The 27,997-nt window shown below is 37.6% G+C and overlaps 1 protein-coding gene across 1 annotated transcript in view; it reads left to right on the top strand.

The window, feature by feature from the left end:
• Positions 1-27,997, top strand: part of RNF180 (ring finger protein 180) — a 101,617-nt gene that overhangs the window by 68,423 nt on the left and 5,197 nt on the right. Inside the window, exons 4-5 of the mRNA XM_058680006.1 lie at positions 7,490-7,715; positions 15,623-15,748. Of these exons, the coding sequence (XP_058535989.1) occupies positions 7,490-7,715; positions 15,623-15,748 (352 nt within the window). The remainder of the gene's footprint in view (positions 1-7,489; positions 7,716-15,622; positions 15,749-27,997) is intronic.

Raw genomic sequence — 27,997 nt, 5'->3', positions numbered from 1 at the left:
TCTCTATCTCTGTTGAATTTCTTTTTCATTTTTACATTATTTCATGCTTTCATTAAACTGTCTTTAGTGTCTTTTTATCGCTGCAGATCCCTGCAACCATTTCTTTGATGAAATGCTTCATAAAGAATTCAATACCCTTCCTTTACAAGTGTCTCAAAACTTTATTAATTTTTTTTCTTTGGCGGGGCCTCATGTTGCATTGCTTTTTTGTATTTCCTGTTCTGTATATATGCTCAGTGCTCTGGTAAGTCAGCTGTTTGATCATTTGTGAAGGATGAGTTTCATAGTAAATGCTTTTTCCTGAAGATTTTGTATTTACTGTGGTAGGATTTTTGTCTTTAGTTCAGGGTGAACACTCTAATGAAGTTTCCCAGTTTCTTCTCGCTGGCAGCAGCAGCAGTAACCTAGGGCACTCCTCTCAGTCCCAGTAAGGGTGCATTGGTTGAATAAGAGCCCACATACTGGAACCAACTCCCAGTGCCAGTACTCAGTCCATGACGGTTGGGTTTGTGCAAGTCGTACTGGGTCCCAGCGGTGACAGAGGAATGACTGAGATCCTGGCAGCAGCAGCCTCCATCAAGCAGCATGCCTCCCAGGTTCCTGTGTCACTAACCCCAGGTTTCTGTGCAATGGATTGTTGCTGGTCTCCCTATTCTCCCAAGAAGGCAAAAAATTAAACTCTGTATGGTGCTACCTGGTATGAGAAATAGAATAAGTCATGCTATGAACGCTAAGATTTCCACCAAACTCCCACAGGCTAAAGAGACCATGTTGGTGATTGCAGATGAGGTGGGCTTGTGTGAGGCTGACCCACCTGAGTGTAGGGCTCTACCCGATTCTAGAACATTCCTGGAAGTTCCATATCTGAGCACTATCCTGAGGATAAAGGTCGGTGGATTTTATCTTGTGTCACATCTCACCAAAGCAGTCTTGGCACTCAGGTATAAGGCAACACTGAAACTCTTTTTTTGCCCTGTTCCTTAGTAGCTGAAGTTGTACTCTTCCAGCTGCCGGAAGTTGGAGGAGGATAGTGAAGGCAGTACCTTGGTTGGTAAAAGGCCAATCCCAACAGAGTTCATGACTCCACCTGGTACCAGATCAGTTTAGAGGATCAGTGTGCAAGCACTGATCTGGGGACTGAGGTCTTTGGGTTGTCTGGTCCTGGGTATCACACCTTAGACCCATCACTGAGCGCCAAGGCTCCCCTGCTTTCTTGCTGGTGATAGCTGTCTGCTGACATTGGGAGAGGGGTAGTAATCCCTTGGTCATTTAACTAATAAGAGTCTCAAATCTTAGATTCCAGCTAATGACCTATGTATAGGGGACATGGGGTCCCTGGCCATCTTTTAAAATTTCGACTCTTCATACAGTTTAGCCTACTTTAATTTTTGTGTGAATGGCATAGCCATTTTCACAATGGATTATGAGGGTTCCTAACAAGTCAGTTATCTTTCCTGTCCCTTCATTGGTATTTGTGATAAACATTTGGCTGTCTCCATAAGTAATAATGTAAATATTAAGTAGACAGAGATTTTTTAGAGACATTCATCACATGACTCCTTCAGTGTTGATATCGATGCATTAATGAATGGTCTTTTAAAATATATTTATCTGTCCAACAAAAACTCAGCAACTCTGTGTCTCTTGCATATGCAAATGAAAATCCAGTCGATCTGTTTTCAGCATAATCTGTAGTCCTTATGCATAACAGATTTTATAGCAGATATGTGCAGTTCCTGGATTAATGAAAACTGCTTTAGTCCCTTAAAACACTGTGGATCGCAAAGGTCTTTGTATGTGTAATTTCTGTTTTGTGGATTGATGAACACACTCAAATACAGGATGAACAATTCTAACTTTACTTTCTGTTTTCAAACTCCCACATTTTAAGAAATGTGCAATTAAATAATAAATTTTTATTTCTCTTGATTATACTTTAGTGAAATCTAGTCATTTTGCCTTCTATGTATGTATAAAATACATCATAGAAAGAAACTGCACAAATACATGGTTCACAGTTTGGAAAACTAAGAGGTTCCTCAAATTTTGCTCGATTTTATGCAATGGGTCTCTTCAAAGTTAAGTTCAAACATCAAGGCACATACTGAGTGTCTAATAGAAACAGAATCAGCTAGCGTTATGAAATAAAACTCAGGCAAGGAAGTACATAGATCCAAAATTGCAGATCCGAATTTGGGATGTGCAATTTAGTAATAGTTATCCATTAGTGATGAGCAAGATTACTACTCCCGTTGACCCCCAGATATTTGCCATTGCTTGATGAGGAGAATAAGCTGAGAAATTTGAAGTTGAGAACATCCGTAAGTCAGGGTCTACGGAGTAGTGGCATCAACTTTAGAACATATCCATTCACTCGCTCATTCGCTCACCAGATCTCAACAGATCAGTGTGAGTAGCTTTGAGACACTCCCCTTTATGTATATTGACATACTATTAGAAGAGACAGAACAAGATAAATAAAAATTACAGGAGCAAATAAAAAAGTTGTTTGGACAAGGAATAACATTGGAAACTATTTGACATGAAATAGCCAGTGAAATCCCATTTGGAAAGTTAATGTTTTTTATCCTTGGGAAAGCAAAATAATTTTTGGTTTCCACATACTTGTTTCTGAGAGTACTTCCCCCTGCATTTTTCTGAGATATTGTTCATTTTCTTTGGATCCTAACTTTGTTCTTATTTATATAAAGTGAACAAATTTCATATTTTTCCCAATACTGATGTTGGAGCACAGTAATATTTTCCACTCTACCGTCACTCCTCTCCACTCCTTATCCAACCTCCTCCATCCTTTTTTATTTTTTCTTTTGGCTAATTTACGGAATGATGGCGTATTTTCATTTCACTTTGCAGTCACAGGATTAACACTCCATTAACAAAAGATATCAACACACGCAGAACAACAATAACAACAACAACAACCCTACTATTCCTCAAGAGTATTGATACAAGCTTAAGTGATAATGAAATCCCAGGATGTCAGTCTTATTCATACAGATTACATTTTTCTGTACATTAGTTTTCACAGATCGTATGGTGTTTGTCTTTTGAGAAAACATATGGTATTTGTCTTTGGGATTATGGCTTATTTCACTAAACATAATGGTTTCCAGTTGGACCCATTTAGTTGCAAAAAGATAAGATTGTATTTTTATGGTTTATTAATATAACAGAGTATGCACACCACAATTTTTTAATCCAGTCATCAGTTTATGGTCATGTGGGTTGATTCCACATTTTAGTTGTTGTGAACTGAGGTGGCTATAAACATGGTGATATAACTTCTTGTGCTAACGTCATTTCATTTGAATAAATGTCCATGAGTGTGATGACTGGGTCATATGTTAGTTCTGTTCTCAGACATACTGCCTTCCATAGTGGTTGCACTAGTTTACATTTCCAACAGTGAATGAGGGTACCTTTTTCTCCACATCCTAGCCAGCATGTATTGCTTTCTGCCTTTTCAGATAATAACCATTCTAACTCGAGTGTCGTTAAACCTTATTGATTTTGCTTGCATTCCCCTCGTGGCTAGTGAGCCTGAACATTTTTTCACATGCCTGTTGTCCATTTGTATTTCATCTTTGAAAACTGTGTGTGTCCTTTGCTCATTTCTTGACTGCATTGTTTTGTTATCAAGTTTCTTGAGCTCTTTATAGAGCCTGCCTATAAATCCTCTGTCAGTTGCATAGTTTGCATGTATTTTACTCCCATTCTGCTGTCTACCTCTTCGCTTTGTTGATGATTTCCTTTGCAGTGCTGAAGCGTCCTAGCTTGATATAATCCCACTTTGATTACTTTTTGCTTTAGTTGCCTATTGTATCTTTTTCTGGCTTTGAAATTACAGTGATTATGACCTCATAGGGAGGGAATCTTTCAAAACTTGTTTTATCACTTGTTTTGAATAGTCTAAGAAGAATTGAAATCAGTTCATCTTGAAAAATTTGATAGAATTCAGCAGTGAAGCCATCTGGTCCTGGGCTTTTCTTTGGGGGGGAGGTCTTTATTAGTGATTCAATCTCTGTAATAGCTATTGGCATCTTTAGATTTTTTTTTTTTTCATCATGGCTTAGTTTATGTGGATTCTGTGCATCCAGAAATCTGATGGCTTTTTTTTACAGTTTTCGGCTTGTTGGCATATAGGTATTTGTAATAATTCCTAATGCTTCTTTGCATATCTGTGTGTCTGTTGTTATAGTTCCTTTTTTAATCTCTGATTTTATAGATTTTGAGTGTTCTTCCTCTTTTCTTGGTTAGTTGAGTTAATGCTATTTGTTACATAAAAATAACAGCCATTTAATTTTTGTTTCACATTTTTTATTCAGTATTTTAATTCTTTGTACTAATTATCATTTGGTTTTGTTGTTTCCTAGATCCTTCAGAAACATTGGTAGATTGTTTGGTAGATTCTATTTGATATCTCTCTAATGTCTTGTTATAGGTACTAACTGCTATGAACTTGCCTCTTAATACCGCTTTTGCTGACTCCCCTAAATTTTGATATGTTTGCCATCATCTTCATTTGTTTACAGGAAGTTTTTAATCTATATTTTGATTTCCTCTATAACTCTCTGTTCAGTCAGTAGTGTGTTATTCAATCTCCATATGTGTGCCACATGTTCTAGGGATCCGTAAACTGTTGATTTCCACCTTCATTCCCTGGTGGTCAGAAAAGATACATGATGTGACTTCCACTGTTTTCTAATATCTGAGGCTTGCTTTATGACCTAGCATATGATCGCCTCTAGAATAGGTTCCATGGACCGATGAGAAGAATGTGTATTCTGCAGCTGTGAGATGGAATGTTCGGTAAAGTATCCGAGAGGACTGTTTAGTTCATAATATCAAATATCTTTTTTGTTTCCTTGTTGACTTTTTGTCTGGTCTATCTATACACTAATGAAAGCCCATTATTAATGCATTGGAGCCTATATCTCCAGTGAAATCCATTAAAGATGATTTTATAGAACCAAGTGTATTGACATTTGGTACAAATGTTTACAGCAGTCATTTCGTCTTGCTGAATTGATCCCTTAATAATTATTTAATGCCCTTGTCTCTTCATAAAGTCTGTTTTGTATGGTATATGAGTTGCTACACTTGCTGGTTTTTCCTTTTTCTTGGCCTGGAACATCTGTCTCTATCCTTTCCCTTTCAGTCTGTGTGTATGCTTGTTGATTTGTGTTTCTTGTACGCAACAAGTGAGTGTTATTTCTTAATCCATTCAGCCAGTCCGTATCTTTTGATTGGAGAGTATAGGCCATTTGCCTTCAAGGTTATTATGAAGAGGAAATGACTTGTTCCTACCATTTTCCATGAATATTCTCATTCTTTGCTTTGGACTGCCTTTTTAGCTTTACTTGGAGATTTTCTGCCTTTGTGGGTTTTTTTTTTTTCATTGTGGTAATTGTCATTCTGTATTCTGTAAGTAGCTCATCCTTAAGCATCATTTATAGGACTGAATGGGCTGTGGCTAATTCTCCCAGTTTCAACTTACTTTTGAATGTCTGTATTTCACTCTCATATATAAATGAGAGTTCTGCTAAATGTAGGATTCTAGTTTGGTAGTTTCTTTTTGGACCTGTGTTATGTCTCTATGCTCTCCTAGGCTGTAGGGTTTCTGCTGAAAAATCAGCTCTGTGAATGATTAGTGATCCTCTGTAACTAATCTGTCATTTCTCTTATGCAGATTTCAGAATTTTTTTTAGACTTTTATGTGGAAAGTGTGATTATAGTATGTTGCAGTGAAGATCTTTTCTGGTCATGCCTATTGGGGTCTGTGTGGGCTTCATGGACTTAGATACCCCTTTCTTTGTTCATAGGGAAGTTTTTAGTTATTATTTCACTGAATAAGCCTTCTAGTCCATTCTCACGTTCCACACCTTTCAGGAATCCCTAAGAAATGTATGTTAGTTTGCTCATGGTATCTCATTTATCTTGAGCACTATTTTCATGTTTCCTCATTTCTTTGCTTTGTATTAGTCTATTTATTTGGCTCATTTTAATCTGTTTGGCTGATCATCTATGTTTTTGGCTAATTTTTCCAGATTTGTCTTCTAGCTTAGAGACTCTTCTGCCTCATCTAGTCTGTTGTTGAGGCTTTCCACTCTTATTTTTATTTGGCATATTGAATTCTTTATTTCTAACAGTTTTGTCAGCCTGTTCATATTCACATCCTAATATTGAAGTGTTGCTGTGTTCCTTTGGGGACATCATAATTTCTCTCTTACTCATGTTTTTCTCCATGTATGCTCTTTGTCATTTCTGGAAGCACTTTTTATTTTTCTCCTCTGATGGTTTTTATGTTTGAACTCTGCCTCTGTGGCCTGGTGGAGTGAGTGCCCCTTCTGTGGATATCTGAGGTGTGTGTGCTAGGTATGATCAGTATGGCTTGAATGGTGGGGGAAAGTGCAGCGTTTGACAGCCAAGTTAGGCTTGTTGGATGTTCTGTCAGCATAGAGGAGGCAATGATCACTGACACGTTAGTGCCATCACTGACTTACCTCCTTTATTTCAAGGTGGTCAAGGTCTGAGGTCAGCCCATGATGGCCTGCCCTCCCCTCTGCCCCCACCACCAGCACAAGAACTGGATGAATCCGTGTGGTTCCCTGTGTGCTCAGCGACCCAGCTACGCACTACACACTAGGGCTCAGTCACAGAATTCTGTATAGCTTGTAACCTATATGGAGTGAGAACCTTACAGGAGAAAAACATCACATATCCAAGGTCTTAAGAGAGCACTTGGAATAAACGTTGAATTATCTCATATTAAGACTCTTTAACCTTGTCAGTGTCATTTTTTTTTAAAAAAGATTTTATTGTTATTGGAAAGCCGCATATACAGAGAGGAGGAGAGACAGAGAGGACGATCTTCCATCCGATGTTTCACTCCCCAAGTGAGCTGCAACGGGCCGGTACTCACCGATCCGATGCCGGGACCAGGAACCTCTTCCGGGTCTCCCACGCGGGTGCAGTGTCCCAATGCATTGGGCCGTCCTCCACTGCTTTCCCAGGCCACAAGCAGGGAGCTGGATGGGAAGTGGAGCTGCCGGGATTAGAACCGGCGCCCATATGGGATCCCCGGGCTTTCAAGGCGAGGGCTTTAGCCGCTAGGCCACGCCGCCGGGCCCCAGTGTTATTTATTTAATAGAAGTGCAAAATATGAAAAAAAAAAGTCTGTAATCCTAGCACTGGTTGTTACACCTGACTTACTCCACTAATCCTGCTTAGAAATAGAGGTATAATTATTACATTTCAGAATGCTTCACTATTGCGTATTGTGTTAGAATGTTGAAAAGAACAACTAGCTTTCAGGATTTTTTTTTTCACACAAATCCATAGATCCTATTCTTTTCACTTTGAAATGTAACATTTCTGTTACCCTGACTGTGTCACAGAAGTAGTTTTGTTCTTTGTCATGGAAACCAGCCTCACGATGAACCAAGGAAACGTGTTCTATGTTTTGCAGAGTTTGAGTAATGACATGAGTACAGATGAAGACAATGACTGTGCAGAAGAAAAGGACAGCTACATCTGCGCCGTGTGTCTGGATGTCTATTTCAACCCTTACATGTGTTACCCCTGCCGCCACATCTTCTGTGAGCCCTGCTTACGGACTCTGGCCAAAGACAACCCTGCAAGCACTCCCTGCCCGCTGTGTCGGACAATCATATCGAGAGTCTTTTTCCAGACAGGTAACTGTTTCCATTCATTGATAGCATTGATTATTCGGACTACCGATTTGTTAAAATTCTAAGGGCGCTTTCTAAGTTATCTTTAAAAATGTCATCAAGAAATGCATATGCAGCTTAATTTGCTAATCTATACTTTACGAAACAATTTTTTACCCAACTTGTACAAGTATGTAAAAACCGTTCAGTCACAGATAAGACTAGATCATTGTCTCTAATCCCAGGCTTGGCACTCAGATCCATTCCAGGGCATCCTAACGAGGGGCTAGCCCATCCTTACTTGGACATCCCCAAGGTCTAGGAAGTGTCACCTGATGTAGCAAAATTGTTGCTTACTCTGCCTGCCTCTCACTACACCTTATTCTTAGGCACTTGTTATTTCCTCTGGAATCATAAAGAACTGATCTGTAAAAATGTGAGAACATAGATTAAAAGTTTAGGGAAAAGGCATAATCTTCTGAATTCTGTAATGATCTTTATATCGAAAGAGAAAAAAGTAAAACCACAACAATAGTTTAATCATTACATAAAGATAAAATATAGTAATTCAAAATTATTTATTGAGAGCTAAAAATTAGTGAGTGTGGGACAAAGGGAACCCCTGTGGGAAAGGGTGGAAGGTGTAATACATATTATGAGCTAAAGGCTGGAGGAACATTCTCAGCTCAGCCAGAGATGAGCCAACATGCCAAAGTCTGTACCTAATTAATAGCAAAATCAAATGCAATAAAAATCACTTGACGATTCAATGAAACAAATTCTTGGGTTGTCTTATTGAATGGGAGAGTCAATTTATTAAAGCAAGCCTTGAGTAACCTGATCCAACCATCTGCATATAAGCTTGCCAATATACCTAACTATCTCTGTTATAAGTAAAAAGTAAGTAACGTTCTCTCTCTCTCTCTCTCTCTCTCTCTCTCTCTCTCTCTCTCTCTTTCTCTCTCTCTCTCTCTCTCTCTCTCTCTCTCTCTCTCTCTCTCTCTCTCTCTCTCATTCATACTACATGGAGGTTGTGGCACAAACTAATGCTTGGCACTTAGGCAGTTCTGAAAACAAAAGTACCTTCCAAACCTGGTTCCTTTAGCTAATAGAGAAATGTATTTGAGACACCAAGCTGTCCTGACTCTCACCCGACAGTGTAACTACTCACCCTTAGCTGGGACAGAGTAAGGCATGGAGAGGACAGAAGTGCTCCCTTGAGAGGGCAGATACTTCCTGGAAGTTCCTCTTCCCAAACATATGGCTGGACCATTGAGTGGGGAGGGAAGCGTCCTTTTCATCTCCAGATTCCTTGGGAAGGGTTAGAAGAGGAACGGCAATGACACCTCTTGTCAGCAAGATCTATGGAGAGCCATGCAACTAACCATGCCACACAGGCATCACTGGCTTCCCCTGTGGGCACTGCCTCGTGTCCCGGCCGCTCCACTTCCCAGCCAGCTCCCTGCTTATGGCCTGGGAAGCAGCAAAGGATGGCCCAAGTGCTTGGGCCCACCACACTTGCATAGGAGACCAGAAAGCTGCTCCTGGTTCCTGGCTATGGACCCACCCAGGTCTGACCATTGCAGCCATTTGGAGATTGAACCAGCAGATGAAAAAAACTTTCTCCTTTTGCTCCGTAACTCTACTTTAAAAAAAAAAAAAAAAAACAAATTAAAAAAAAAAAAAAGCAAAGAGAAGTTCATAACAATTAGAGTCTATATCTAGAAATCAAAAATTGTTTAACGTGTTACTTCTACATTGTGAAACAGTTCAAACCAGTGACTTACATATACTGAAGTTAGTCTCCATGAAAAAACAAACGTTGGAAATGAGAGAGCACATTAAGGAGTAGAACAATCATTGCTGTTTTGTTTCACTCTCAAGTTTTAATACAATTGTAAGAAATAAGTGTAAGCCAGACTGCACCACTGAAAATGATGCTGAGTGGGGATAATAAAGTCCTACTTCTTCTCTTGGTTTCTTTAAAGCCAGAAGTGGACGCGGTGCTCACCTTTTCAGGATCCACTAATATATGCCTACCCATTACTTCAAAACATTTTTTTCATAACTTTCAGAAGCTTTTTCCTAAAACTTTTTAAAAGATTTATTTATTTTCATTGGAAAGTCAGATTTACAGAGAGGAGAGACAGAGAAAAAGATCTTCCGTCCGCTGATTCACTCCCCAAGTGGCCACAATGGCTAGTGCTGAGCCGATCCGAAGCCAGGAACTTCTTCTGGGTCTCCCACGCCAGTGCAAAGTCCCGAGGCTTTGGGCTGTCCTGTACTGCTTTCCCAGACCACAAGCAGGGAGCTGGAAGTGGAGTGGAACAGCCGGGATGCAGAACCAGCACCCATATGGGATTTCAGCACATGCAAGGCAAGGACCCTAGACACCAGGCTCCCACACCAGCCCCTTTTTCCAGGATGCCAAGAAGCACCACAACAAAATACAATGCGTAACATTTTGTCTTTCATAGTAAAAGCTTTAGCTGAACTGGACTAAGAGTACTAAATGACATTCTGGTTGAGTTGGGTTTACCAGTACAGATTTCCTTTTGCCGTCATTGCCCCAATAATGGGCAAGTCAGTTATTCTTCAGTAATTAAGAGTTATCCCTAAAGCCATGAAAGGATATCTATAACCACAAAGTAAACAGAATTTTCAGAAACAAAAATCTTATATTGCTGTCATATGAGAAAGTTTCAAAGTATTTCAAGAGTTGTCCTGAGATAGAGTTAATGATTATAGAAACTGTTTCCTTATTGCAGTATAAAAAATATATGAAGTTATGTATGAAATATTATGTACAAAGCACTAAGTGGAATTATTGTATTAAAATGGATAATTTTTAACCAAAACTAGAACTTAGATAAAACAGATAATAAAACAGGACATTCTAAATATTCATGTCTGCCAAGCATAAATTACTTTCTGTAGTGAATCAGATATCACAAAACCTATACATCCATTTTGACAAACGTAAGACGAGTTTTTTTGGTTGTACTTATTCTTGTAGCTGTTATGTATGCTTCTATGATGTGGCTGCATATTTCCCAAATCAGACACTGTCTTTGAGCAGTTCAGTAGAGGAAAGGTGTGAAAATTAGATTCAAATTTACTTTCTCAAGATACTTGAATAAGTATTTGTCAGTATTGGCTGAAATCTTTTGGATGCAATACAGATCCCCTTGGGACCCCAAATTCCTTAAGGAATACAGTTAGGGGTTCACATGGTAACTACTGTAAGGTGAGAACCTGCTTGATCTCAGGAACTGTAGCTCAGAACAGTTCTATTTTATGTTATGTTTTTTTACTGTGACTCAAACTTTTTCTGTATAATACAAACTGTAGCAGTGGACCTAAAGTGTTTTCCTCCGGGTTGTTTTGTTCAGTGTGTGGGTGAGCATTTCTGAATGTGTCTGCACAAGGGAGCCTGGTTCTCTTCCCTTCCCTTCCACCGCCACCAAGTCCGAGGAGCAAAAGCTGTTCCTGAAGGTCGTTTTGAGACAGGTTGAGGATTTTCAGCGATACACAGCAAGGTAGATTGAGATTACAAAATAACCCTATTTCATGCCTGGATAAGAGAAGGCTCTCAGATATTCATAACACAGCAGCCACCCTAACTCCACTTTGCTCTGCTGTTCGAAAATACTGAGAAAACTATTTAATATTGTATACCTTTGAAGAATAGTAAAAATCAACCTAGCCAGATGAGAATGAAAGGAGAATAAATATTCTGACGATCATCTCAAAGATGCTACTAAACCAAAAACTGTGTCAAGTTACAAGGATTGAACATCAGCCTAATAATGATTGTTTTGTTAGATGTCTCTTATTTTACACAAATGCTCACTGACTACGCTTGTGACTTCTACTCTCTTCTGTTCCTGGAAAATGCCCCTTACATTAATCTCTTGGGGGCCAGACCTTGCTTATGAAAAAGAATCCACAACTGTTGATGTCTGGGAGGGCCGAGTTTCCATGCAAAGTTAAGGACACATCCTAATTATATAATTTGAAACTGTTGGAAAAGTATTTATTTATTATTACTACAATATGTTACAAATATTTTTGTCAAGTCATTTTCATACTTTGCATATCAAACAATGTGATATATCAACATAGAAGCAAGAAAGGAATTGTGGAGTGGAAAAGGTTTTCAGAATAATCAGAAATAATTTAAAATAGATCAATGTGTGAATGGGATGATTGGACACATGTTGTCTAGCCTTTTAAATCACAGCAGAATTCTAGTGGATCCACTTACATGACTGGGCCTGATATTCATGATACCTTCATCATGTTACACTCCTGAATAAGACCTTAAGACATCGTAACATTCCTTTAGCTCATGCGTTTTTACTAGATGGGCACAGTGCTTCTATTAGACTCTGTTACACAACCTTAGATCTTGTACTTAGCCAAATGCTTGAAGTGTCCTTAAAAATATACATACTTAATTGTAATGAATTGTTTTACTATAAATTTAACCAGCACTTAATAAATGTAGTATAACATAATCACAAGCTTCCCAGGAAATAAGGGAGAGGAAGAGACGACTATTAAACATCAGCTTGCAAACTCTTCACCTTGGCTTTGATCCACCACATTGCTTTCATTCACAGACATGCGGAAAATTGTAAGCCAGGTTTTTTCCCCAAGAATTAATAATTAACATAATACCATTCATCTTATGAGATTTTTAATTTCTCAGAAAGTACCCAGAATTAGTCATCAGTGCTTAAAGATAAGTCCTACAGCAAGACTATTGTTACTGTAAACGAATGTGTCCCAAGCCATTTGATACCTTCTTCTGCATTCTTCATCATGATGGCAGGCACTGAAGAGTTATTCTAGCCAGTGATGGTGCCAGCACCACCCTATACTAGCAGGCTGTCCATGTGCAGCAGGCTTTAATGAAGCAGCTGTGAATTACTGTGAAAAACAGTGAGAGGATGTCCAACTAAAATGACTTAACTGATTGTTTAAAAAATTTTTGATTTATGTCTGTTTATTTTCATTTTATTTGAAAGTGCAAGGGACACATAACGATCCACCCGTCTGCGGGTTCCGTCCGCAAATATGCAGTGCAGGGCCAGGACCAAGCAAAGAAACAGAAGCTGAATCCACATCTCATACGTGGGCTCACAGAGCCCCAAGCAGCATTTGCTCTCTCCATAGATGTAGTTTAGCAGGAAGAGGGAATCTAGGTAGAGGAGCCAGGACCCAAAGCAGCACTCCTATATGGAACACCAGTGCACCAAGCAAAGTATCAACTGCTATGACAAACGAGCACTCAGATTTCACTATTAAATACATCACAACCCTACCACATATCACAGGCATATAGATTCTAAAGATGCATTTTCTATAACTAGTTGTACTTGAATGATAAGTTCTCAAGTGTGGAATTAGGAAAGGCATTGAAGTTGCAAGGTAGTTTTCAACCTCACCTGACTTCTATAGTTTATTAGTCTGCTCTTTTTATCCCCATTATTCTTCATATTTTTAAAGATACACCTTTTCAGCCAGTTTTCCCTTTAGATTTTAAAAGTCAATCCATGTTGCGTTGACCTGAGAGGTGAAGAAGTTTCATTTGTCATCTCTGGTGTTGTCCCTTGATGCCACATGATTGTGTCACCTGCTTCATAAAGGCTGTGAAATACTGGCCTTGTCCTCCAATTTCATTTTACCAGCATGGTCTCATCTTCCAGGGCTCCGTTCCTGTAGTTCACATATCACGAGCTTAAAAGCAAAGCTTGAAAAGCAAGCAGTGACAGAGCAGCACCCCTGGCCAGGACCTCAGTTAGAGAAGTCTCAGGACTAGGTGCATTTGAATGTGGGGCCAACAGATTCCTCCTCCTCTTCACTTCCCTCCAACTCCAAGCAGCCTTAAACTGCCAATAGGTAGTTAGTTACCCACATTGTTCCATGGAGTTGTCATTGTTATATCCTTTAGGGTGTTTTGAGCTGCCTGTTAAAATCAAAGTTTAAGACACAGCAATTCAGTAGTGTACCAAGGTGTATATTTTTCAAAAACATTTTAGATTAAAGAAATTTGTTCATGAACAAGTCAGTATGTCAAATGATAAAACTGTCATTTCTGGCCCTAAAGCCCTGGATGGTCAACAGAAAGGCAGATACAGTAAGATGTTTCATGAATTTTAGAAGTATAAAATCAAGCAATTAAGTTTATTTTTTAAGAAAGACACATGCAGACATCCAAATGAAAAACAGAAGACAAACAGCAGAAGACTGACAAAAAAGACAAACACAGGTAGACACAAAGACAGAATGGCAGGTAAAGAGACAGAAAGACACCAACAGAAAGACAAAACCAAAGACAAACGACAGACAGACAGACAGACAGAAACGCCAGAAACGCAGGCCAACAGGAAGAAAACCAGAAAGGCATTCAGAAAGAGCAGACAGACAACAGAAAGAGACACAGCGGTGACAAGAGGGACACCAAGGAAACAAGACAGAGAGACGCACAGACACAAAGACACAGCAGACCGAAAAACAGACAGAGACTGACAGATACAGACATTCACAAGGGCAGACGGACACAGACAGAAAGACGAACAGACAGACAAACAGATAGATAGGAGCAGAAAAAATGCCAGAAAGACAGAAGGAGAGACAGGCAGAAAGATCATCAGACAGACAGAAAGGTAAAACACAGACACAGAAGCACAGCAGAAAGGCAGGCTGACAGAAACAGACATTGGGAAAGACAGAGAGAAGGCAGATAGGACAGAAAGACACACATGCGTACAGCAGACATCCATAGAGATGGGACAGACAAAAAGAAACAGAATGACACAAAACAGGCAGGCAGGCAGAAAGACAAACACACAGGGACAGGAAAAAGGACCAGCAGACAGAAGGATGGACAGACGGACAGAAGACATTCAGCCAGAGAGACAACAGAAAGAAGCTACAAAGAGACCGACAAGAAGACAAAAAGACAGATAAAAAGACATACAACAAGAAAGACCAAAGGACGCATGAACAGACTGAAAGACACAACGGCACCCAGAAAACAGAGACATAGGAAGACACGAACCGGCAAACACACAGAAACAGAAGGACAAACAAGAAAGACATCAACACCAGACGGACATGACAGGAAAGACAAGAATGAAAGACAGAAAGATAATAAAGACAATAAAGGGAAAAGAAAGGAAGAATAGATTTTTTTTTATAGCCGATTTGAGGTGAAGCTCCAAGCCTAAGGAAATGGTGTAGATGACAATTGTGAGATTAAAAATGAGAGGTCATTTGAATAAATGGGCCAGTTTACCTTCTCAGGCTGTTAGCCAGTTCTGCACACACCCGTCTAAAGAACTCCACGAAGCAGTCCAAACTCACATCGCGTCTTCTCCCCAGGGCTCATATATAGAGACTGGGTTATGCAAAGAATCATCATGTGTGTCCTCCAGTTGGTCTACATGTACTTCAAATTAATATTTTACCTCTTTAGCAGTCTTATAAGAGGGATTTTCGGCACTTTCTGAACTTTCTCATATCTGCCTTATCCATCAAACACAGAGTCTAGAAGGATCTTACTATTTCATTGTCTCTTCCTGGTTCTGAATGCATTATAAGCTTGCCTGTTGCTAGACTCCTAACACATTATTTCCATCTAAATTTGACATTTTCTTGCAACTGGAGACTCTATCTTATCTATACCTGACATAGTACTGGTCTAGGAGCTATTCAGTAAATGTGTGTATTGGCATATAAAATGCATAAAATATGAGTCTGGGAAGAGTAATATTTGCCAAAGTTAAAAGTTGAATCTATTTTCATCTTTAGTAACTTAAAGGGATTTGAATTTTTTAAATCAAAATACTACACCAATCATTTGTCATGTTCTTATCATTTTACTCAAACCAGTGTTTAAAAATTGTTTTATTTTACTCCAGAACTGAACAATGCCACAAAAACATTTTTTACTAAAGAATATTTGAAAATAAAACAAAGCTTTCAGAAATCCAGCTCTGCCAAATGGCCCCTTCCAAGCTGCAGAAAAGCATTTCATCTTTTTGGAGGTAAGGGTGTCAAATTTTATAACTTTCTACAGACTCCTTTTCTACATTGATTTTATACTGTCTTAGATTCGTGGAAACATCTTTATACTGATCAGTTTTACGTAGAGGTATTGCTTAGCACCTCCCTGCTGAAAGCTACAGATGTACAAGAAGAAAACAATAATTATGCAAGGAGAGTAAACTTGGCTAAAAATAAATTGAGATCAAATTCATTTTGCCTCACCATCAGTGTTTAATGGATAATTAAAATGTGTCACAAGTGTGTGTATTTAAAATTTTGATATATGTACGGGACCCAATGTGTTATTTCTCTAAAAATATGTATACTGCTCAAATCAAGGTAATTAGCATTTCTGTCTCCTCTTTTCTTCTTTGTAAGTATATATATATATATATATATTTTTTTTTTTTTTTTGAAAATCTGAGTGAGAGAGGGAGAGAGAGAATTCAAGACATCTTCCTTCTGCACTCCCTAAATGATCACAATGGGTGGGGTCCGTACATTGCCAAGCCCAGGAAACTGAAACTCCATCTTCCACATGGGTTGGAGACCTGGATTGGAGCAGAAATCCGGGGTTCCGATGGGCACTCTGCTGTGGTATCCTAGCATTGGAATGGTGGCTGACACCAGTTCCATGCAATGCTGACCCCTTCTCTCTCTCTCTCTCTCTCTCTCTCTCCCATTTTAAGATTTATTTATTTTTATTGGAAAGTCAGATTTACAAAGAGAAGGAGAGAGAAAGATCATCTGTCCGCTGGTTCACTCCCCATGTGCCTGCAATGGCCGGAGCTGAGCCGATCCAAAACCAGGAGCTAAAAGCTTCTTCCAAATCCACCACGAGGTTGCAGGGTCCCAAGATTTTGGGCCGTCCTCTACTGTTTTCCCAGGCCACAAGGAGAGAGCTGGATGGGAAATGGAGCAGCCAGGATACAAACCAGCACCCATATGGAATCCCAGTGGGTCCCTTCTTACCATTTTTTGTTTTATTAATATTATTTAATCATGCCCTTTTTGTGATATTACCAGGTATCTGCCAATTTTAACGCTTTTAAATTTCCAATTTTGGAATTGACACTATTATATTTTGTTTCGTTAATATCTGCTCTGTTATTCACTTTAATATTATTCTATTAAGATTTGCCAAGTTATTATTTATTTTAGTTTTTAGTATTTTTAAATTACAGGTTATGCCGCAAAGTTCCCTCTCATCACATTGTAGTATTTGCTATTTGACTAATGATTTTAATAAGCACATTTAATTACATATTGACTAAATTATCTTTTTGAAAAAAACAGAATTATACAAACTTACATTTTAGAGAATTAGAATCTGTGATTCTCATACCACGCTGCATGACACACTGAATCATCGATTCTGTATTAATATAGAGGTCCTCAGAAGTATTCCTTTCAACTAGTGTTTTAATATTGATCAAACTAAATAAGTAAGTGGTATCTAATGGAAAAAAACAGACATACATTTACAGAAATGTGTTGAGCTTCACAGAGTTAGTGTTTTTTTCCACCAGAAAGACACAAAAAGAGAAAAATCGCTACAACACACACATCTGCTAACAAATGAAGCTCATGAAAGCTTTTGGAATGGGCCACTAAGCTGACTCAGCACTTCCCTGGAATCGATCCGTTGCTTTTCACCCTGTGAAGTAATGCGCTGGACATATTCCTGACTAAAATCATTTTAATTTTATATAAATGTCTATTTCCTGTATTTAGAGATAAAAAGGGCAATGTGAAGAGGATTTCATCATTCTCGTTTTGTCAGTGATCAGATCATCCAGACCCCCCCAAAAAAAAGATAAAGACGCATTAGAATCAAGTCAAACTAGTACAAAGGATCTAAGACATTATGCAATAGTCCATCTAACACCTTCAGACTACACAATCCGATGGCACGGTTCCTAGGACTTAGCTCTGTTTCACACCACAAATGAAGTTAACATAGTTTTTAAAAAATAAAAGTCATTTCATGTGTTCTTCTAACCAAAATTGAAAAAGACTAACAGCAACATTCGGAATTATACAGATACATACGATAAACAAATACTCTCGATTAAAGCTGGGTTATTGAAGAAATGTCAAGGGAAATTTAAAATTTTTGTCAAAATAACAATGGAAACACGCCTCCTTAAAAATTTATAAAATTAAAATTTGCAAAAAATTACCAAAAAAATCCTAAGAAGTTTATGTATAAAGCACCTGCATCAAGAAAACTGAAAGGTGTAAGAACAAGGATGCATTTCAAGGCTCTAGAAAAGCAAAGTATTCATTGGAAGAAACAAAGATTACTAAGTAAAAGAATTTAAAAAATTTTTTTTCAATAATGAAATGAAGGGTTGTTTCACTGAAAGGATTAAACAATTGATAGATAAGAGAAAAAAAGAGGTCAGGCAATGCAGATATAAAGGAATTGTTGCATAATAATAGCATAGAAGCAGAAGTCAAAGGAACTGGGGCTAAACATAGAAGAAATGGGTCAGCTTCTGAACAAATGTAATTGAACAAAATTGATCTGTGAGGAAAAAGGGCACCGGAGAAGCCAATATTGAGCAGTGTGATTCCAGCAGCAATAACACGTCTTCCCACAAAGAAAACCCCAGAAGCATAACGTCTCTCAGCTGAATTCTACGGAACTCTTAAGGAAGCTTTGAGGCCACCGTGCCCTGTATTCCAAAACCAGAACAGGAAGTCAAAAAAAAAAAAGGAAAAAAAGTAAAACTATCAGCCATCCATGATGAATGTAGACACCCGTATTCTTAGCAAAATACTTAATTTGGATTCAGTAACACATCACCAAGACCATACATTTTGTGATTTATTGAAATTTAGGTGTTCAGGACAGATTCAACGTTTACAAGTCAACACATACATTTCACCACATGAACAGAAATATAAAAATCACATAATCTTCCAATTGATGAGGAAAAGTATTTAATAAAATCCATAATTTTAAAAAAATTTAAGTAATAATAATTATAGAAGGAACATAACTCAGTGTAACAAAAACTGCATACAAAGCAATACAGCCAGCATCATACTAAATGGAGAAAAGCTGAAAGTGGGTCCACTTTCATTAGTCTTATTCAGTGTTGTTTTGGGAGATTTAACCAGATTTATTAGACAAGATAAATAAACAAAAAGCCTACAGTTTGGAATGATATGTTCATTCTCATGTTTTCATTACACTTGCCCGAAAAAAGAACATCTTATAAATAATTTGCTATCCTTCGTAGAATAAGCTAGGGATTAGACAGATTAGCCAATATTATTCATATTATTGACCAAGGCTCATTATCATTCATAGACCATTATTTTAATATACATACATCTTTATTTTAGAATACACATAACTTCCAGGTAAAGTTATGGAAGAAAGATTTTTTTCTACTTTTTTGTGATGTGATAATATAGTCACGGTGAAAATAGTTTTCAAAATGACATAAAAATTAATATGTAAACTACTCAGACTCACATCAGTCAAGTGAGCATTTGGCTTGATCATACCAATGAAGAGAATTTCTGGGAGAGATAACGATCAGCATATATAACCTTTCTGCAGAACTTTAGGAAAGGAGCTTCCCAAAATAGCAATGACAAAATGAGACGTTATGAAATACAGCTTTTCATCTTGTCTTGGAAAATGCCATGTTCCTCAAGTCACTGTGACACATGAAAGGGGTTGGGGGCTTATGAGGCAAGAGAAGAAATAAGGTTTTGTTGTTTTTCTTTTTAAAGCAAAATAATCCTGTTTAAGTTCTGTTATACCACACTTATGAATTTGACATACCATGGAACAATTAATTTGGAATCTCTAAAAATGAGCTCAAACACAATAGTCATAGCTGCTAGCCAAAATTAACAGGCAAATTAACAAAATTAAAATACATAGCCCTAAAAATTAATGGGACTTTTGATATAAGCTATAACAAAATTGTGGGCTTAAAGGTACCTTGAAATTTACTTTTTATTCTCATTCATAGTCTGAACTACTTTATAAATGAACTAATCAAAGGTGAAATAGTAAAATAAAGATGAACAGTTTGGTTTGTTCTGAAATGAAAGTAACTAGCATAGCATAATGATAGTTTAATACTGTTAACAACGGTCCATTTGTTTGAGATAGTAAATATTAAGTTCCAAGTGCAGTGCAATTTTCTCAAATATGCAAATAGCTGTACATATTAGAGGCTGTCCATTTTCTCAACAGTTGCCATGGGGATTTAAGTGACCACAGATGTCTACATTACCTTCAGTTCTGAAACCCAGGCGTTAAAGTTATTTGCCTGTATTTTCATCTGCAATACATTAACTTAAAAAATGATATAAAACAAGAACAAGGCTTAAAATGGCATTAAGGTAGCATCAGAATGGAAAAAGACAGTCATAAGTACCTGGAGAAGTGAGATGGAAATATTAATATGTTCACAGCCCAAAGAGAAGCTGGGAAGTAGGGCATTTTTCACAGCTAATAGAGCTACTACCATTTACCATGTCATTGCTGTTCAGTGCGTCCTTCATCCTATAATGTACATGAAGTCGGGCTTGGGTATCGTGATTTATAACCAGTGGATATTAACGGAGGTGTATGCTCCACTCTTAACAGCTACTAGAATTTTAGCTCATTAAAATTAATCAGATAATATAGATTTAGCATTCGTTCTTTGCAATTTTTCAAGCAAGTTATCAAACCAGCTAAATAGCTTAAAAATTTCACTTTCAAGTATGTGTTCTAATTCATGAGAAAGAAGTTTAAGATTTTATTCATTTAAAAAATACTGCAAATATATGTCTCTCTGATATAAGGCAACCTTCATGCAAAGTACAGGATCATAAAACACGCATGTACATACATTCGTGTAGAGGAACTGTATAATACAGGCTATCATATTGAGAAGATACACTGATGTATTTCTACTTTTGAATAAAAGATGGACTCCCAATGAAACTGTTAAATATATCTCGACAATAGGATGCTGGACTTTCTGCCACTGTCCATACCCACAGTGGCAGAATACACTTAAGTAGCAGAATCATCAATTTATGACATTTTTTTAAGGACCGTACTATTGTGCTAACATAGGGAAAATCAGCAGGAGGAGGGGGATTGGTGAGGGCCGGGAGGAAGTCCCTGAGCCTATGGAGCTGTATCATAAATAGAAATAAAAAAAATATTAAATGCTGCATGCAAAGAATAACATATTAACAATAAAATAAAATTTAAATGGGGGAAAATGTTACACAAAAACTCTATAAATATCCTAGCAATAAAATGGCTCTCTCAGCAAACTATTTCTGTGCATGCAAATATTAACTCCTATAAGATTATGTTGTAACAATCCATGGTTTCCTTGAGAAATAACAGATACATTTTGTGAAAAAAAACCATTATTTTGGTAGCACCTTTTTAGTACATTATAATATGAAAATAAAATGTGAAAGCATTTAGTTTTGTCATTTTTCTTCATCCCTATATTTAATAATATGAGAAAATTATATAATAATATAAATAATATTCTTACAATGTTAAAAATAATATAAAAATCCCTAAAATATAAGAACACATAGATGTTTGCCACAGGTACTGCTTTTCCTTTTGTTACCTTTTTGTGGTCTGAGAAAATGAAAGGTTGTTTGGTAATTTCTCAGGATATTCCAGAGAATGGAAATGACTGGAAACTTTGAATTCACTCAGAAATATGTATTATATATTCAAATGATTATATTCTATGCTGTCTATTTTGGCATGTCCTAAGAATTCACAGACTTTGAAATAATAATTGAATAGTTCAGCTTCAAAATAAACTATAGAACAGGTGTTCATAGACCAGGATTTGCAGGATGAAGTTGATGCAGTGGTTCCTGTCGGGTGGGCACTTTGTGGAACAGTAGCAGAGTTCATCTTTTGAAAAGGAAAGGCTAAATAATTTTTAGTTTATTACCAAAAGAAAAAGCATCTTTGAAGCCAAAAACAGTCTTTTCATAAATTGATTATTAATTAATACCTAAAGTGTGAATTTTTTCAACTCTTCCTGTTAGATTTTTTAAAATATTTAACTAACTTAGAATCAGCATAAATTAAAAAAAGGCTAAATTCTTTTTATTCTCTAAATGACTGCATGTATTTTATCAATATGATTTCCAAATTCTATAACTCAGCATAAATTACCAAAGTTATTCTAATAATTTCTATGTGTTGATTTAGAAATTATGAAACAGAATTTTTATTTTACATGGAGTTTGGTACAACAAGAGAGGTTTACTCAATAATAAACTTTAGTTGTGATTTTATTTACTCATGGGTCATTTTCAACTTGATATTTTGTCTCAAGGCTTTCAGTAAGTGAACATTATAGTGGTTCCCAAAGGGACATCTTCTTGACTATTTTTACCTGTTGCTGTTAAACATTTAACATTCCTAATCAGAAGTAGCCCCCCAGTTTATTATAACAATATCACTATGTCTCTCATTACCACCTCTCGTAAACTGCTGAGGTGACAAATGAAATTGGAGCAAAGTGTGCTTCATTCACATTTGAAATTTTGTAAAACAAATGACATTACCAAGAAAGTAAACAGGAAACCCCTAGGATAAAATACTTGCAAATCACATATCTCACTAAATCTTACTGTCCTCAGTGCATAAAGAAATCCTACAAAGTAGTAACAAAAAGGTTGACAAGCCATCTTGGAACAGTGGGCAATGGATCTGTGCACACATTTATACAAAGATACATGGATAATCAAAAAATATATGAACAATATACTGAATATCATTAGGGAAATTGAAATTAAAACCAGTTAGATTCACACCTACTTGGATGGCAGTAAGAGAAAAGAAAAAAGATCAGCATGGAAAAACTGGAACTCTGTCCATTGCTAGTCGTAATGTAAAATGGATCTGCTCGCGGTGGAAATGATTTGGGGATTCTTCAAATAGCCAGAGACAGAATCACCAAATGACTTAGAGATTTAGCTAAACAGACTGAAACTAGGGTCCCAAACAGCTACCTGTGTGCCACTGTTCGCTGCGGTGTAACTGACGATAGCCAAAAGTAGAGGAAATAAAATGATTTGCATCAGCGGTTGAGTGGATTAAAAAGGTACGTTATATGCATATAATACATAAAAGGAAATAAACATCAGACAAACGAATGAAGTTTTGATACAAACTGCAATATAAGTGAACTTTGAAAGCCTATACTAAGTGGAAAACTAAAGAAAGATATAATATATAATACCACTTAATATGAGATACCTAAAACAGACAAGTTCATAGTGACACTAAGCAAACTAGAAATTACCAAATGCTAAAGAGAAAGGAAATAGGAAATAAATGTTTAGTGGCTACACTTCCTATATAGGACTATGAAAAAGCTTTTGGAAATATTGGTAGTGATTTTACAACACTCTTAATGTAAGTTAATGCCAGGGACTGAATTAATTGCATGCTTACAAATGCTTAAATGGCAAATTATGCTACATTAATTTTGCTGAATTAAAAAAACTTTTAAAAAAATTGTTAGTACTTCTTAACTAGTTATAGAATCAAAGATACAAAAATATTGCAATTAGGGGTGGGAGTTTGGTTTTGTAGTTAAATCTTAACTTGGATGCCCAAATATTCTATTGGAATGCCGGGTTTGAGATGGGCTGTTCTGTGCATTCCGGCTTGCTGCTAATGTACATCCTGGTCCCTGCTGCCAACGTGGGCAGGAGACTGAGCTCTGAGCTCCTGGCTTCACAGGCAGCTGGGCAGATAACGAGCTAGTGGGGGACTACCTTCCATTTCTGTATGTGCCTTGCAAATGAATGTTTTTTTTTTAAAGGTTTGTAACTTAGCATAACATTATAAATTATAATTAAGCTCAAGTAGATGTGCTAGGATTATTAGTAATTTACAGGATGTTTTAAATAATATGAAACATTCATTTTTGCGGGATTAATACATTTGACCTTGGGAGCCTGAAGACATAGGAGCTAAAATATGACCTTTATGCTCTACTTTCATTAACGCTTTAAGTATATTAACACTGTAACTCCGTATCTGTTTGTAACTTAATATATCACTCCACCCCTGCCAAGACCTACTTACTTCAATCAACTTTTGACACAACCAAATTCTTATGTAATAAGAACACAGAGCAGTAGAACACTGTGCTTTAATCTTTTGTCTGTTCCATCAAATGTGAAAGATAAGACATTTCTTCTTCTCAGTACTGATTTTAAGGCTCTCTGCTTAGCATGATGTCGTTTAAATATATTCATGATAATGTTCAATTCCTGCTGAAAATACATTTCAAAGACTTGATTCAGGGCATTCTAAAAATAATACTAATTATTCCACTCTCAGAAAGTGCCCTTTTGTGCAGTCACAGATCCAACAAAGATGTATTAAGAATACTTCACAAGCACAGAAAAAGTTGCTGAAATTGCAAAAATGAGTACGGTAACATTATCTGTCTTTGAAAGAAGTTTCAAAATGATAAAGGCGATTGTATGGTCTTTAATGGTGAAGATAAATCTGAAATCTATTCTGTAGGAAAAAAAAAAACCTCAAGTAAAAAACCTGAAAGTAAAAAAAACCTGAAGTAAGCTGTTTTGAAAAAAAATGGAGATTAAGAGACAAGTGTGGCCAGCATCCTGGTGTCGCAGGTAAAGCCATTGCCTGCAATGGTGACATCCCAGAAAGGCAAGCAGTGTGTATCCTGCTGCTCCCTGGTAATCACCTAACAAGGGCGACAGAGGATAGCCCAGGTGCTCACGCCCCTACCTTCCACATGGAGGATAAGGATAAGGTGCCTTTTATTTGCAAGACATAAAGACAAGAGAGACAGGCAGAGATCTTCCATCCACCATGGCTGGGAGCTCCGTGCACATCTCGCACGTGGGTGACAGGGACCCAGCTACGTGGCCTGTGCATCAGCCACTACCTCCCAGGATGTGCATTCGCAGGAATGCTGAATGGTGTGCAAATTAAGGCCCTCTAAAGTGAGAGTCCTGAAGAGCGTTATAACTTGTATCCCTGATACCCGTTACATTTTTAAAAATTCTTCAGCACTGGAAAGAAAATGTGTCAGTTAAATTCATCAGATTAGTGTAGTATATCACAGAAAAAATCCATATGAATCTCTCTCCAGATACAGAAAAAAGCATGTGCGTATGTTAGTACCAGAAGTTAAATCAGAATTCCTTAAAAGGATAATTTCTACTGTAGTATGTATGCATGTATGTATGTCTTTGAGAGGAACAGGGGTACACAGGAAAAGAAACTAGCATCAACTTCTTCAGTTACTTCTTCAGTTACCAGCAAGGCTAATAGAGAACCCAGCTCAGCTCTCCAACACAAGGGGCAAGAACTCAGTTTCTTTTTTTTTTTTAAAGATTTATTTTTATTACAAAGTCAGATATACAGAGAGAGGAGGAGGAGAGACAGAGAGGAAGATCTTCCGTCCGATGTTTTCACTCCCCAAGTGAGCCGCAACGGGCCGATATGCGCCAATCCGATGCCGGGAACCAGGAACCTCCTCCGGGTCTCCCACGCGGGTGCAGGGTCCCAAGGCATTGGGCCGTCCTCAACTGCCTTCCCAGGCCACAAGCAGGGAGCTGGATGGGAAGTGGAGCTGCCGGGATTAGAACCGGCGCCCATATGGGATCCCGGGGTGTTCAAGGCGAGGACTTTAGCTGCTAGGCCACACCGCCGGGCCCAAGAACTCAGTTTCTTGAGCTGGTACCTTCTAAAGGACGAGCAAGAAGATAGCATCAGGACACACAGTGGTGGGATTATGAACCGCGCACTCTAATATGGGACGCAGGCATCTTAACTATTAGGTTCAACAGGAACGTGGTGCACTTTTTAAACATGTGTCCTCGACTTTAAAGTGGCATATTTGAAATATACCACCAGTTAGTGACATAAGATCATCTTTAAACCATGTCTTCATGTCAGGGTGATTACTATCAGCCTGTCATATCTACAAAGCTAGGATATAGACAGATCTGTAAACATGAATTTTCGGTATAAAAGTGCCTTATTCCAAAAGTTCCAATGCAGCCTTTTTTTAAAAAACAAAGTGATGATATATCCGTACTTTGATTGTTGCCATATAGTAGTATGTTTAACCATATACTGCGTGGGGACAAAAATTGGGGATTGGTGAACAACAAAGTCTTTGATATTAGAATGGTTTCTGCTCTCCGGAAGTTCAACCATTCCAGATAAAGTCTTCTTCCTTAGCATTTAATTGGCCTTACTAAGGAGAAATTCAGTTTAAATAAAATTCAAACTAATTTATTGATTAGGTTAGTTGATTTTAAAGGAGTTTAACTGAATTTTTCCCTTTACACTCATACACATGGCAAACAGCACTGAGAAACACTGTTATAGACTTGAGCTTTCTTAAGATAACAGCCAGTGTTTGGATCATGCAAACTGTTGGGATTGTCATTTCCCTAAACCAATGCTCTTCAAAGTAGAACACCTAATGTTCAGGAGCAAGGCTCTATGCTCCCAGCTTCCAAGGCTGTTCACCTCGTATTATTACATGAGATGAGAATGTTAATATTTGTATTTCTATAACAGAAAAAGTCTTAAATATTATTTAGTGAGGCCCCATACTGGCATTTTCTATTTCATATAACAATGATACATAGTGTTTGCTAATGTTATATAATGCTTACTAATGTTAAATTTGACCCAAAAAGTAAATGAAAAAGTAAATAAAAAATGACTGCATTAGTTTATTTTTAGTGTGTTATATAATATACTGAGGTCTGCAAATGATAAGTTAAATGGATACACTGTATTACCCAATTTTGGCTGAACTACCAGCACAAATTGGACAAGGCACTCACACCAAATTCTATAAAGAAAAATGACAAAATGTCTGATAAACAATTCAGAGCAACGATTGTCAGAGAACTCAATGAAATACAAGAGAATACAGGTGTGTATGCACTTAATGGTGGACTTGTAAATTTTCTAAAGCAAACCATATGAGAACTACAGGGAAATAAAGGCTCAGCTGCAGCTACAGCAGGGGTGTTTATCATGCCGCTTTCTCAGTGGGAAATTCCCCAGACAAAAACTTCACAAAGACACATCCCAAGTAGGCTGTGTGGAGACCTACTCAACACCAACCGGACCCAGAACATTCCATGTGGCAGCTACTGAATATATTCTGTTTTCATCAGGGAGCATGATCTAGTGTAGGCTATATACTAGGCCATAAAATGAATCTCAAACAACTTAGAAAAATTGAAAATCATGCATCTTTTCTAGCCATAATAAAAATAAAAATCAACAAAATAAACTTTAAGAAATATGTAAATATATGGAAAGTTCAACATTGAATGAAGTCAAAAGAACCATTTAAAAATTTCTGAAAGAAATGAAAATGGGGCATGCATTACCAGATGATATAGAAAAAAGTTGATAGCAGTACTTTAATTATATATGGGAAATAAAAGACTGAGGAATAATTAAGGAATTAGAAAGCTCCTACAATGAAAATTAGAAAACCCTGAGGAAAGAAATGGGCCCTGTACAATGGATTGATTGGATTCCATTTGGCGCTGGTTCGTAGCTATACCACTTCCCATCCAGCTCCCTGATAATGGCTTGGGAAAGCAACAGAAGATGGCCTTAAACCTTGGGACCCTTCACCCATGTGGGAGGGCAAGAAGAAACTTCTGGCTCCTACCTTCAGACTGGCTCAGCTCTGGCACTGTAGTCATCTGGGGAGTGAAGTAACAGATGGAGGATCTTCGTCTGTCATTGTCTCTATCAATCTGTCTTTCCAGTAAAAGTTTAAAAATCTTTTAAAAAGCAATCTTGAATTACAGTTACAGGGCTGGAGGTAGCACAGTAACTGATTTTAGGACATACTACACAGCTGTAGTAACCAAGACAGCATGGCAGAAGCATAAAAACAGGCACATGGCACAAAGAAAATCATTCTTTACAAAGGCCCCAGAAACATACAATGGAGAAAGGATGGTCTCTTCAATCAGTAGTGCTTAATAACTGGATATGCAAATTAGGAAGATTTAAACTTAGTTCCCAGTCAGGTTTACAGAGCAGGTAAGATGCCTGCCAACACGCCCATGTCCCACATGAGAATTCCTTGGTTCAGTTCCTGTCTCCGGCTCCTGAGTCCAGCTTCCTGTGCATACTGACCTGATAGTAGCAGGGCTACATCCTGCCACACATGCAGGAGGCCTAAATGAAGTCC

Source organism: Ochotona princeps, chromosome 23, assembly GCF_030435755.1.
Source record: "Ochotona princeps isolate mOchPri1 chromosome 23, mOchPri1.hap1, whole genome shotgun sequence".
Classification (NCBI taxonomy): Eukaryota; Metazoa; Chordata; class Mammalia; order Lagomorpha; family Ochotonidae; genus Ochotona; species Ochotona princeps.
This window is presented reverse-complemented; position numbering and strand designations above follow the sequence as displayed.